This window comes from Delphinapterus leucas, chromosome 5, assembly GCF_059928025.1.
Source record: "Delphinapterus leucas isolate spDelLeu-1000000601 "Yukka" chromosome 5, BTC_Dleu_Yukka2, whole genome shotgun sequence".
Classification (NCBI taxonomy): Eukaryota; Metazoa; Chordata; class Mammalia; order Artiodactyla; family Monodontidae; genus Delphinapterus; species Delphinapterus leucas.
The window spans coordinates 136,822,241-136,834,845 of NC_143133.1; the positions used below are offsets into that span (position 1 = coordinate 136,822,241).

The following is a 12,605-nucleotide window of genomic DNA, read 5'->3' on the forward strand; positions in this document are numbered from 1 at the left end:
TTTCAGAGCCCAGGATTTCCCAGTCGAATGAACCTGGACAAATCACATAAAGCATGTGAGCATTAAAACCCCTCTCTCTTGGCGGAAAGAAGGATTGAGAGTTTGGGGTTAGCAGATGTAAACTATTATATAGAGAATGAATAAACAACAAGGTCCTGCTGTAGAGCACAGGGAACTATGTTCAATATCGTGTGATCAACCGTAATGGAAAATAATAGGAAAAAGAATGTATATATGTGTATAACTGAATCTCTTTGCTGTACAGCAGAAATTAACATCGTAAATCAACTATCTATACTTCAATAATTTTTTTTTCTAAAACCCTCTCTTCTACAATGGGAGCAATAATATAACCCACCTTCCACAGCTGTAGTGAGATGAAGAGTGCAAAAGTGTGTTCTAAGCCACTGAAGCATTTTATGTCTATAACTGATATACGTAACGGATGACCGCAGTGCTCGCCATGTCTAAAATCAAAGAGCTACATACAAGCTGTGAAACTCTCCCTTTGGCTGAACATACGCTGCTGTTAAGTGAAAGGAACACATCTTCAAAACTGCAAGTCTTTTTAATACCAAAAGTCAGTGAAACATCCCCAAATTATGAAAATAGAATGTAAAAACACTTATCTTTTGATAAACGCTATTGTGTAACTTACACATTCTAGTTTCTAACTGTATAAAAATATAAAGTATATGAAATGAAAAACTTAGGACAATCCTCCACTATCCTGAGGCAACCACCGCTGGTATTATATTCAGGTTGCTTACGCTTGAAAATAACTGCATACATAACACACACCAGATCATAACGCTTTAAAACCTCCTTTAGTGACTTAACTGTCTGATGGACATCTTCTCATGTCAATAAATATACCTTTCTATACCTTGACTACATAAAATTGCATTGGTTAGGCACACTGAAGTTTTAGTAGATATTAAATTCCTTTCATTTTTTCACAAGTCCAAACAAAATGTTGTGATATCTTTGTAGCATTATTTATACTTGTATGTAAAAATTCTAGATTTAGAATTAAATTAAATTCTAATTTATTCTAGAATAAATTCCTAGAAAAGAAATTACTGATTTGCAGGATATGGAGAGTCTAATTTTTCTCATTTTGTCACTAACATTTTATTATGAAACAGCATTGGTCTACAGATTGGAATTCTGAAGCCTCTGATTTAGGGCATTCTAATAAAATATAAATAAATTTTAATTAAATATATAATAAAGGACAAATTAACTCATGCTCTCACCATGCCCTATTCTTTTTCTTCCAACTGAGATAAATCAAATGACATAAGTTTTTGTAATGAACTCAGTTTCTCAGAAACAGTCACCAATTCATAACCGTTAAACAGAATACAAAGTTCTTCTGCACAAAATAGAGAAATGGCCATTTCCCTAGAAATCCCCTAACCATGAGTCAATGCATTCCCTCTTTTCTTTCTCTTGCTTTAATAAAACAAGCGCCCGTATCTTTTAAGCTTTACTTCCTGGAATAATCAGCCCAACATGCTCCCAGGAGGGAGGCTGAGATATAAATTAAACAGCAGTACATGAAAGGAAATAATCGTCTTCTCAAAAATCTCACACTGAATTCCAATAAATTATTCAAAATGATTAGAATTCCTTATTTACATTTGTCTTAGAAATCTTTGGGAACAGTGGGTCGCCCTTTGGGTCCTTTTCCCCCGGGGGACGAGTCTTGCCACAAATAACTGAACACCTATTATGCTCCAAGCCCTTTCTGAGCACTTTTAATATATGAATGAACGAAACAGGAAGATTCCTGCCTTCAAAGAGCTTTACATTTCAGCAGATGGAAACAAACAACAAGCATGTATCATTATATTCATGTATTATCATATTTATATATTATGTTTACATAATATATATGCACATTTTATAATTTATTACGAGGTGATAAATGCTACAAAAGAAAGGAGATCAGGATAAACGGGTGAGGGGAGGGCAGCGGAGGAGGGGCAGTATGCAAGGTTAAGCAGTGACCAAAGAGGCTTCCTGAAGCTACCTCTCAGCAAAGGGTCCAGAAGCAACACTTTTACCTCTGAGACCTCGTCTCTCTGGACCCAACGCACGTCTTTCTGCAGCCCATTCTTCAGATTCTTCCCTTTTCGGGGTAAAAGCTAATTGGAGATACTGCAAACACTTACCGACAACTGGTCTGCTCCATTACACTGAACAGGAGAATTTACAGAGCCAAAGCAGCCATACCCCAAAAATTAATTTCTGGCAATATGGCCATTGAAGCCAGTAGACATTCTGAGTGAGTGTCTCTCAATTCTCAACACTGCTTTTCTTCTAACTTTGAGGTAAACTTAGGTTCGTTCAGACTCTCTGTTGTCAAATGTTTCGGCCTCCAGAGAGCACAGTCGTGATAACAATAATCTCTCAGTTGTACCTGTTCTTTGAGGGAAGAAAATGTTTTTTCACCAGTTACCTGAAATCACAGAGGGTGACCAACAAATGAAAGAAAGGTTGGGAAGTAAGCTACTATTCAGATTACATAAACACCGTACATAATTCAGGTAACATCACCTTATACTTCTCTATCCCTCATTTTGTCATCCCATAACTTTCAAGGTTTTTTTTCCTCCTTAAAAGCAAAGTAAAGGATGACTCAAATATACACATACAACATTTCTAACAATATGTGATTTATTTTCTTGATATGTAGAATTCCTTTTGTGCTTAAATTATCCAAATTCAGCCATGCACACTGACCAAATTTTCTAGACTCATTCATTATTCAGAGTATATTTTTGGGGTAGCAATTTTGTTTAGAATGTTGCATTACACAAGACAATTATATAATTCCCCGTTCTTTAAATTATATGCGGTTTACATGTGAGGAAAACACAGGCTTCTCTGAGAAACATGATTGAAAATTTTCCCCAAAATGAAACACTTTGGACATGTTTTTTTTTTTCCCCAATAATTTTTAGCTGACAAAAAAGACCATAAGCCAGCCACAGGCAAACTGGATTAAAATGTATTCAACGCTGTTCATCTACCAAATGGCAACCGACGAAGCACTATCATCAGATATGTTGCTGTGTGTGTGGAAACACTCTGCTGTTTCCCATTACGCCTGTGACAGTCCCCCGGATAAACCCAGACGACTACAGTCTCCCACTGTTTCCAAATAGTGTGACTGACCGTAGTTTGTGTTATCTTTCCCTGGACACTTAATAACTGTGCTTGGTGGTTAAGCATTAGATCTTTCTACTTGGCGCATCACCCCCTGAAAGAGGTCAGCAGACAATAATAAATATTTAGAGAAGGTTTAGTTTTAAGTTTGCCTAGGTGAGGTGGGGTGAGGTAAAAAGGCGCTTTCTTTGACCACCAAGTAAACCCAGATGGAAAGAAGCTCAAGTGCTTCCAACCCAGGTCACAGTCTCGCCTTGCACACGCCGGAGAGGAAGGACCCCACACGCATCGCCCCGAGGATGGGCGCGCTCGCCTCTCACAGGCAGAACCGTGCCACCTGGGGCCGTGCTGGCGGCAGAAGAATCTAGGGAGAAGGCCTCCCACATTCAATGTCCCAAACATCTAACTGACAGTAGTCAGTAGCTGAAGACGACAAAGGCGGGAGGACAAGGAAATGGCGAGTGGAAGAAGCGGGGACAGCGCGGGGAGAGGTTTCCACTCAGCATCCAAGCAGTTAAGCTAAAGTTGCACTTAGTGTGCCGCTTAGCTGACAGGATTTATTACCTGAGATAGTCAAACCCAAACAGGTGCCACCTCTCCCAAGAGCTTTAAAAACAAAGTTCTAACCTGCACCTGGAAACAAAACAAGAAATAACTCTATTCTATATATGTGTAGCCATACGAAGTATTTCAAAATTGAGTCTGTATACGTGAAAAAAATGTTCCCACTAGCAGTTCATTTCCTACTTACTTTTAGAGGTGGCTATTCGCTGGAATTTGAACTGATCATTTATTTACACAAATTACCTTTCCCCAAAAGGGTCGCAGCTATTTTTATCATGGTGGGGGTTTTATGGTTTTGTTTTTTTAATCACTGGTGCCTAACCCAGATACCTGGATTAGAGCACGCACTCTGTGAATGTGTGCATGTTTGTAAAGAAGTGAATGAATGAATTCACTGAATGAATTTAATTCAATGAATTAAATTGAATCAATGAATGAATTAAATACATTTCCCTCCAAACTCCCTACCAAACTCCCTACCAAAAATCAAACAATCACACATTACCGGCAGAAGTTCAGAGTTTGTTTTCAAACTTGGGAATTTTTTTATTATTTAAAGTTGTCAGAAATATCCAGGCAGCATTTCTCACAACTCCATACCTAAGGAGATATTCCTTATCTTCAAAATGTGAATGTAGAAAACTGAATTCATATTCTGACACTGAGCTCCTGCTATTATACACCTTTCCAGGAAGTTTAGGATACTACAGAGACTGCTGGCTAGAAGGTAAAGAAGCTTCCCAGCGAGGTATGAAAACGGGAATTCTTAGATGGGACAGGCTGAACACAGGAGTCTCAAAATAAGGTCTGGTCTCAGGCAGAAAAGATCAACACACGTCAAACGATCAACCTGACCAACGACAGCTCCCAGGGGTGCAGATCCTGTAAAAACCATTATCCCAGCACATGCTGTATTAAAGACAGTACGCAGATATCGTCGTGACGATAAATCCTAGGACGGTCCATTTTAGTGAGAGGTAAGAACGTTCAAGGCTGGGTTGTGTCCATCTGGTATTAAAATTAAAACCTCCCACCACAGAACAAGGCAATTACGATGTATGACACCTGAAAATTAAAATACTTCTCCATTTTCAACAGCACGGTCCGCCAATTCCCAAAGTCTGCATCCCCAGAGGAGAGACTAGTTTAGGGGGTTTGGAGGAGAGAGGCCTCCTGCTTGGACCCCCTTCCAGTGGTGAAGGTCAGTCCTCTCAAGCCAGTGTCTTCACTCATCCAAGCCCTATAAACGGTGACAGTCACGTTCTCACAAGTGACACGGATTTAGACAAAGTACCACTCTGGATACATGATGGTATTTTTTTTCTGACTGTGTCCAGCTTGCATGAGACAGCCTCATAAGTAAACTGCCCCAGTTCTGGAAACACAAACATTTCAAAGGAGCTCTCGGCAGCAGCTTCATCAAACAAATGAGTCCCTCAGCCCTGTGTGTCCTTTACCCTGAGCACAGCTGCCCAGAGCGCTTCCAAAACTACATAAACTGCTCAGAATTTCTGAGGCTCTGATTTTCTTTAGTAGAGGTCCTGTTCCTGAATAAAACCGCCTGTAAAAACATAACAGCCACAAGCACCTGGCAAGCACGTGAAAACAAAAACAAAGATGGTAGTAGTAACACACATATATGTTGCCCATTTCCATGCTAAATTGTCTTTGGAAAATCGGAAAGGAGAAGCTCGTTAAGTCCTTGTTTGGGGAAAAGCACATAATATGATCATTACAAGCCTATCTGGGTCCAAATCTCTGCTCTGATGATTAACAAATGAGTGGCTTGAGGCAGGCGTTTAAAGTCTTGAAGACTCAGTTCCCTTATTTATGAAATAAGAATAATGAACAAATCTATCTTCTATGGTGGATGTGAGGATTAGGTGAGTTAACAAGTACAAAGCTTTTAGGACCACTACTGCGGAACATATGGTAAGTGTCCAACATGTATGAGCTGTTACATTCAACACTGAAGGTCCTGGTAAGCATTCTCTTCTGGTTTTTAAATTTAATTTCAGCATCACAAACGTCTACTTACAGTCTATGACACTGACTTTAAACAGCACCTTTGAGACACTTGCTAAAGGATTCAATCTTGCCCTGAATCCAACCCAATAGTGTCTTGGGGTTTATGAAATTGGTAATCCAACAGCAGTGCTCTTAATCCTTTTATTATATCCATGTGTGAACGCTGACCCTCCCAAAAAGAGAGGTTATAGTTTACTGCTACATCTTCTGCCTTTGTTAGTATCAGAAATGCCCATCTCAACGGAGCTTATATTTTATTAAGTGGTAGTTGACGATGTCACCATTCTGACATAATAAATCCTGGTTACAGAAAAAAAATATTAACTGTGATGAATATACACGTGCTCTATTCTCTGGAAATTAAAAAATGAAAGATAATTCATATATATATTACAGATAGATAGATACAGAGAGAAAGAAGGCTTCTGCTAGTTATAGATGCTAGACTTTAGTGAGATAAGACAGCTGTTCATCAAATAATACTACAAATAAGTAATTATAAACTTGTGCATGTTCTATGAAGGAAAAGTACAGCTGTGGAGGTGAAAGAAGTCTTCCCTTAAGAAGTAAGATTTGTCTTGCCATCTCAAAGCTGGGAAGTATTTCCATTTGCAGGACAGAGTGGGGCATGCGGAGAGAGACCCTACTGAGCACAGGTGTCCTCCCTCCTGGACGGGAAAGGCCAGCCTGGCTGAGGAACTGACCCCCGGCCCACGAGGGTGCTGAGAGTAAGCGGGCCGTGTGGACTGAAAGGTCCCACGTTTGGGTGATCTGAAGACTGACCACAAAGACTTTCAATAGAGGAACAAATCATTCTGCAATTTACAAGTACATCTAATCCATACATCATACACCTTAAACTTACACAATGTTATGGGCCAATTACATCTCAATAAAGCTGGAAAAAAAACTGAGGTAGAAAGGCCTTTCTTATTTCAAATGGGTACTGTGGCACTCATGTGAAATTAAAGAGGAAAGGACTTCGGAAATTTTAAACAGCTTTTATAATAAAAAGTACTGTTAATATTTTAAGACTTACTCGAGCAAGAATATAGGAAGGTATAGAAATTGAATTATATCGCCTCAGGAATAGGAAAATCTGATTAAAACATGGCGAAATGTGGTCCACTATTTGGTTTTAATTTGTTTTGACAAAATGATTAAGAGCATATGGAAGCAACCTAAGTGTCCATTAACAGAGGAATGGATAAAGAAGATACAGTAGATATACACAATGGAATATTACTCAGCCATGAAAAAGGACGGAATAATGCCATTTGCAACAACATGGATGGACCTGGCGGGTATTACGCTTAGTGAAATAATTCACTACGGAAAATGAAAGACAAATACTGTATGTTACCACTTATATATGGGATCTAAAAAATGAAACAAACTAATTACTGATTTTTTAAAAGAGCATATGCTGCATCTTCAAATAACAGCACACTTAGAGGGATGTGGCATGTGGATTCAATGGATTACTCTTATGTAGGCGGAGCTGGGGAAGGGACGAGCTGAAAAACTCTGGATCTAGAGTGAAAATCGTTAACAGCTACCATTTATTAAACAGTTATTTATCAAGAACTGTGTTGAGCACTTTACAGGCATCATTCAACATATGACAACCCTATGAAGTAGTTATTATCTGTTTCCTTACAGAGTTGAGTCTTGGAAAGTTTAGGCAACTGGGAAAGTCGCATAACCAGCTTACAGCCACGCATTTGCTTATATGAACTATAATGATTAATTTGTGATTAGCAAATTCAAGTAGATGTATTAATTTCAAAACTGGAAGATCAGAATATGCTATCCAACAGCCAAATGCTTCCACGTTTGACTTACAGGCAGAAAAATCAAGATATAATAAGATTAGAACTATCCTGATATCTCTAGACTCGATTTGAAAGCAAGGATTATGTCAAACGTTGTTCCATCCTCACTGCCTGAACACTAGACTGTGCTCCTTAAAACTAAGCTTAACTCGAGAACGAAAGCAGCTCTGAATCACTGAATGAAAAAGTACGCTGCCCCGCTACAGATAAATCTCACAACACATACCAAACACGTCTGCGTCCTTCACACAGGGAAGCAATCATCTTCCTGGCGGCCTTCTAAAGGAACACACTCCAATATTTATCAGCTAACAGTGTCATTACTCCGCTTCCAAATCACATACCAAGATGTTGGACCCAGTAATTTGATGCAACGTGAGCGCAGCCAGGGCCGACGGCAGGGTGACAGAGATGGTCATTAAATCAAGTATTTAGGTGCTTTTCTAACACGTATGTCCTGACTTGATGTTTTTCCTGAAATGGTGATTGATATTTCTCATCCCTTAGGACCCATGGCTCCCAGAAAGGGCCACCTCAAAACTGAAAGGACGCCAACAAAACAAGATCTGAGGTAGATTCAGAGGTCTCTTTGACTTTTTTTACACATATTTATGGTCTAGATCAGAGGCGCAAACTACAGTCTCTGGGTCAAATCTCAACCAACACTGGTTTCTGCTCTTTGGGGATCTAAGAGTGGCTTTTACATTTTTTAAGTGGTTACACTTCAATGGTTACACAGGTACGCATGATATCATCAATATTGACTCGTGGCCTGCAGCACCTAAAACATTTACTATTCTGCCCTTTAAGGGAAAGTTTGCTGACCCTCAGTCTTGACAATTTTTCATTTTCTTACAAAGAGGAATTTAAAACTGTTGTGAAATGGTTATATTGTTGGTAACAGTGTAAGTGGATACGGAGTTTACAATGAAGCATTTCTGGCTTAACCCACTTAGAATTTTCTGTCTGGAATCTGTTACTTAGGATTTCACTTGTCCTTAAATGTTTGGCATACTTTCTGAAGAAGGATGGATGGCCACTTCCTCCTAAACCAAAACAGTATTCTATGAAATTTTATAAACGTCAATTTAGACAGTTTCTCACAGAGCAAAACGGAAGCTCGAGGAGACTGGAATTTACTGAGACAAAAACGTTTTCTTTCATATATTCAGTTTCCATAAAAAGGTAAACCTGAAAGTATCTTGGACCAGTGACTGCAGCAACCCTCCCTGGAGCAGAGGGTGAGGTCAGAGGAGGACTCAGCATCTCCAGGAAGCCTTTTAAACTTAAACCCTGCCAACCTCTCCTGTCCTGCCCCCAGGCAGTGAGAATCTCTAAATACTCCTCCAGGGAGCACACGGTGATCCCTCAGGGGTCCTGACAGTGAGCTGTTCTGAGGTCCTCCATGCAGAGAGCTCAGCAAGGTTCTCTGGTCCAGATACTAAAGCATATCCAAGACGAGATGGGCTCCCCCAAGAGGGATGCTGAGACAAAAGAGGATCCAACTTAACACCTGGATTGCCAACACTAGTATAACTAATGGCATTTCTCTTGCAGGGGCACACGATCCTTGAGGTCATTTTGTAGGAAAAAGATCCATGATTTGCTTCACTTTACCAGAAAACAAAAAATGTTTTGTATGATTTAAATTATTAGCACTTAAACAGATGAAGGATACTGCTTGATGCTACTTAAAACTAAATTCATGAGTTAGACGATATTGATGTTTTAATTCAAAATTAATACATTTTTTAAAGGAAAATGAAACAACATTCTTAGCGTGATTTGGTGGCGTTAAGTTCTCACATCGAGGGGATTTGTAAATTTTTAGATAGTTTTTGACCTTCTCTGTGGAAAATACGGCCTACATAAACAAATCACTCGTTACTTAAATTTTTAAATTTCCGACACATTTCCCTATGAGGTCTTATTTTCCATTTCTGTATGTGACAGTGATTGAAACTGATAATGGGTAAGACACACGTTCTAAATCCAATAAACATACATAAGACTGTTTCACCACAATAGCCATCCTGTGCTCTCAAAATTCTAAACATATTCATTGCCGTCACACATCCACCGGGAAATTTGGGGACTTCTAGCTTACGGATGAGACATTACCACGTGGGAGATATATATGGTGCTTTCATACCTTCACAGAGAAAGCGGCTTAAAAACAATCCTACACTGAGGTTACATCTGTTTAACGTCTTCTCTTGATGCCTGCTTTCTCTATAACTCTGTCTACGAAGAAACATAAAAATTATGAAGGTATTAATAAGGTGGATAGAAAGTTCAAATCCCAAAGTAAGCTTTAGATGCCTGCTTTCTCTAAAACTCTGTCTACGAAGAAACATAAAAATTATGAAGGTATTAATAAGGTGGATAGAAAGTTCAAATCCCAAAGTAAGCTTTAGTGCCTAGATTCTCATTTGATTGAACCACATAACTCTCAAATCCCCACTTCTCTTTATAATAAGTAGATGTGCTCCGTGGGCAACATAAGTGGCTTATGGAACCTGAAACAATGCTCAAGGGTACAGACCCGAGGGGAGGAAAAGTTGCATTCTACTGCTTAATATTTAATCCTGGGCATTTCCTCGGAAACAGATCTGTAGAAGAAATCACTGTCGCGGAACTGCATGATAGAGCCTGTTGGCATTCACTGCCACTAACTGTAATATTAGGAGCAAACAGCATAAAGCATCACCTACTTGACGTAACAGAAGGAAATCTGTGAGCACAGGCAATGAGAGTAACAGTAACGTGTTCTCTGCCCACAGGGGAAACACCCTCTCTCCCTCTGGTTGCCTGTGGCAGTCGCACTGCTGTCCCAGGATGCAAATCCAGATAGTACTGAGTGTCGGTGTGGCGACTTGGCTGCGGTCATCCATACACGTTACACGCAAATTTCACCAGAGTGAGAGGGAGAAAAGGAGAGAGCGCTGCTGGACTGCAACGCTCAGGGGTCCACAGGGACGATGCCCCGGTCGCTGCAGCAGGTCTAAACTCCCAGTGGCTGCGGTATTTCCGCGCACGTGCAGAGCACTGGGCTCACAGCTCTGGACAGAAACTAGGGTGCCCTCCTACCGCTGACAGCCTTCCCACAGCAGAAACCAGACGTAAAAGACGGGGGGGGGGGGGGACGGGAGGGGCGGGGGGCGGGAGAGGTGTCCCTTCGTTTCAGGGGGAAAAACGCGCTCGGCTCACAGCTGCTCAGAAGGGAGTGTCCGCAGCCCGGAAAAGCGTCCCTGCCACGCGTGCCTGCGAGGTGTGCAAAGGGCCCGCGAGCCGGTCTCGGTCCGCTTGCGAGGCCCCGCCATCCCCGGGGCCCCTCCACTTGGGAGCCGCCGGGGCGCGGGCAGCGCGTTCCCACGCCCGCCGGGGCGGAGGCCGCGCGACCCCGGGCTCCTTCCCGCCCGCCCCTCCCGGCCGGCTCCGAGCGTGGGAGCGCGGCGGCCCCGGGCAGGAAGCGGGGCGGCGGGCGCGCACTTACTTGATGTCCTCCCACACCTCCGGGCCGTAGTTGCGGATCACCAGCAGCTCCAAAGCGTGATTCACGAACCCGTACTGCGGGGCCAAGGAGAGCCGAGCGTCAGGGACCGGCTGCGGGGCAAGGCGCCTGGGGGCCCGACGGCCGCCGCCGCCGCGCCCGCGCCCGCTACCCCGCCCCCAGCTTCTGCCTCCCCCGCGGACGTTCGGCCGGGGGCCGCGGGAGCGGGGGAGGGGCGGCCCCGGCGCCGGCCGCGCGCAGAGCCCTTCGGTCACCGTGCTCCCCACCCCCAGGCCGCCGAGAAGTGCTGGGCCTCCGGAGGGGGCGCGAGCCAGCCCCCTCCCCGGCCGCCGGCCGCCTGAGACGGGCGCCCCCCCGCCTCGGCCGCGCGTCCCCTGCCCGAGCTCGGGAGGCCGCGCGCACCCTGCCCGAGCTCGGGAGGCCGCGCGCACCCTGCCCGACCTCGGGAGGCCGCGCGCACCCTGCCCGACCTCGGGAGGCCGCGCGCGGTGCAGACTCCGGGAAGCCGGGCACCGGTCGCCCCCGCCGCGACCCCGGCCGTTCCGGTCTGCCGGCTCCGGACGCCGGCGAGCCGCCAGGCTGCTCCGGGCCCCCGCGCGTCCGCGGCGCTCGGCCGGTCCCCTCGGCGGCCAGGCCCCACCGGCCGGCGGGACGCGCGGCCCGGGCGCCGAGAGCACTCACCATGGTGTCCGCGCCCGCTCGGCCGAGCGACCCAAGCGGCGGCGCCCGGCCCGGCGCGCCCCGACGCCCCCCCTCCCGCAGCGCCCGCGCGCCGAGACCCCGGCTGCCACCGCCCCCCGCCTCCCGACCAATCCGCGGCCGCGCAGCGCAGGGAATTCGGTGGCTGCGGTGCCGCCCCTCCCGCTGACGAGCTTTCGTTTGAGGCCGCGGCAGGGACGGCGGAGCAGCCGCAGCGGCTCCGCGCACCAATTCTGGGGCGGGGAGATGCAGCTGCTGGCGTCCTCCCACCAAACGTGTTCTTATGCAGAGGTCTGCCCCGGGGGGGAGCACCTACTAATAAGGAGGGGTGTGTGTGTGTGTGCGTGTGCGTGTGTGTGCGCAGACTGAGGGTGGGCGTGTGCGTGTGCAGACTAAGGGTGTGCGTGTGTGTGTGTGTCTATCTTGCAACGCACACGCCTTGAAAGGAATACGCCCTCGTGGCCAGCATCCTCCTGTTTAGTGTAGTGCTGCAGATAAACGTTTCCTCTGTGGCTTGTGCCCTCAACATCGTTTACAGCAAACTGAAAGCTAGTAAGACTGCGCTCATCACGTTTCACTTTTCGTCAATGAGACTAGTTGAGAGAGCTAAAATTTTCAGTGACATAGTTTGGATGAGCATCGTGTCAAACAGATCTGCCCGTTACTCAACTGCCCTGCCAGGTCCAGGGGGCGCTGGACTCCATCCGGGTGGGACACCTGACCCCGCACCACAGCCAGGAGCCACGACTCCAGGGAGTCCGCAGCTGGCCACAATTTGGCCTCTGTTG

General features: G+C 44.8%; 1 protein-coding gene across 2 annotated transcripts in view; it reads right to left on the reverse strand.

The window, feature by feature from the left end:
- GUCY1B1 (guanylate cyclase 1 soluble subunit beta 1) overlaps positions 1–11,920 on the reverse strand; it is a 48,157-nt gene extending 36,237 nt beyond the window's left edge. The window contains exons 1-2 of one of the 2 annotated variants that reach the window (XM_022582200.2): positions 11,800–11,920; positions 11,101–11,174 (exon numbers count right to left, since the gene is read on the reverse strand). In XM_022582200.2, coding sequence (XP_022437908.1) covers positions 11,101–11,174; positions 11,800–11,802 — 77 coding nt within the window. In that variant the 5' untranslated portion in view covers positions 11,803–11,920. Of the gene's footprint in view, positions 1–11,100; positions 11,175–11,799 lie in introns of those variants that run through there. The other variant, XM_022582202.1, reaches the window with a different exon arrangement.
- Positions 11,921–12,605: the final 685 nt, after the last annotated feature.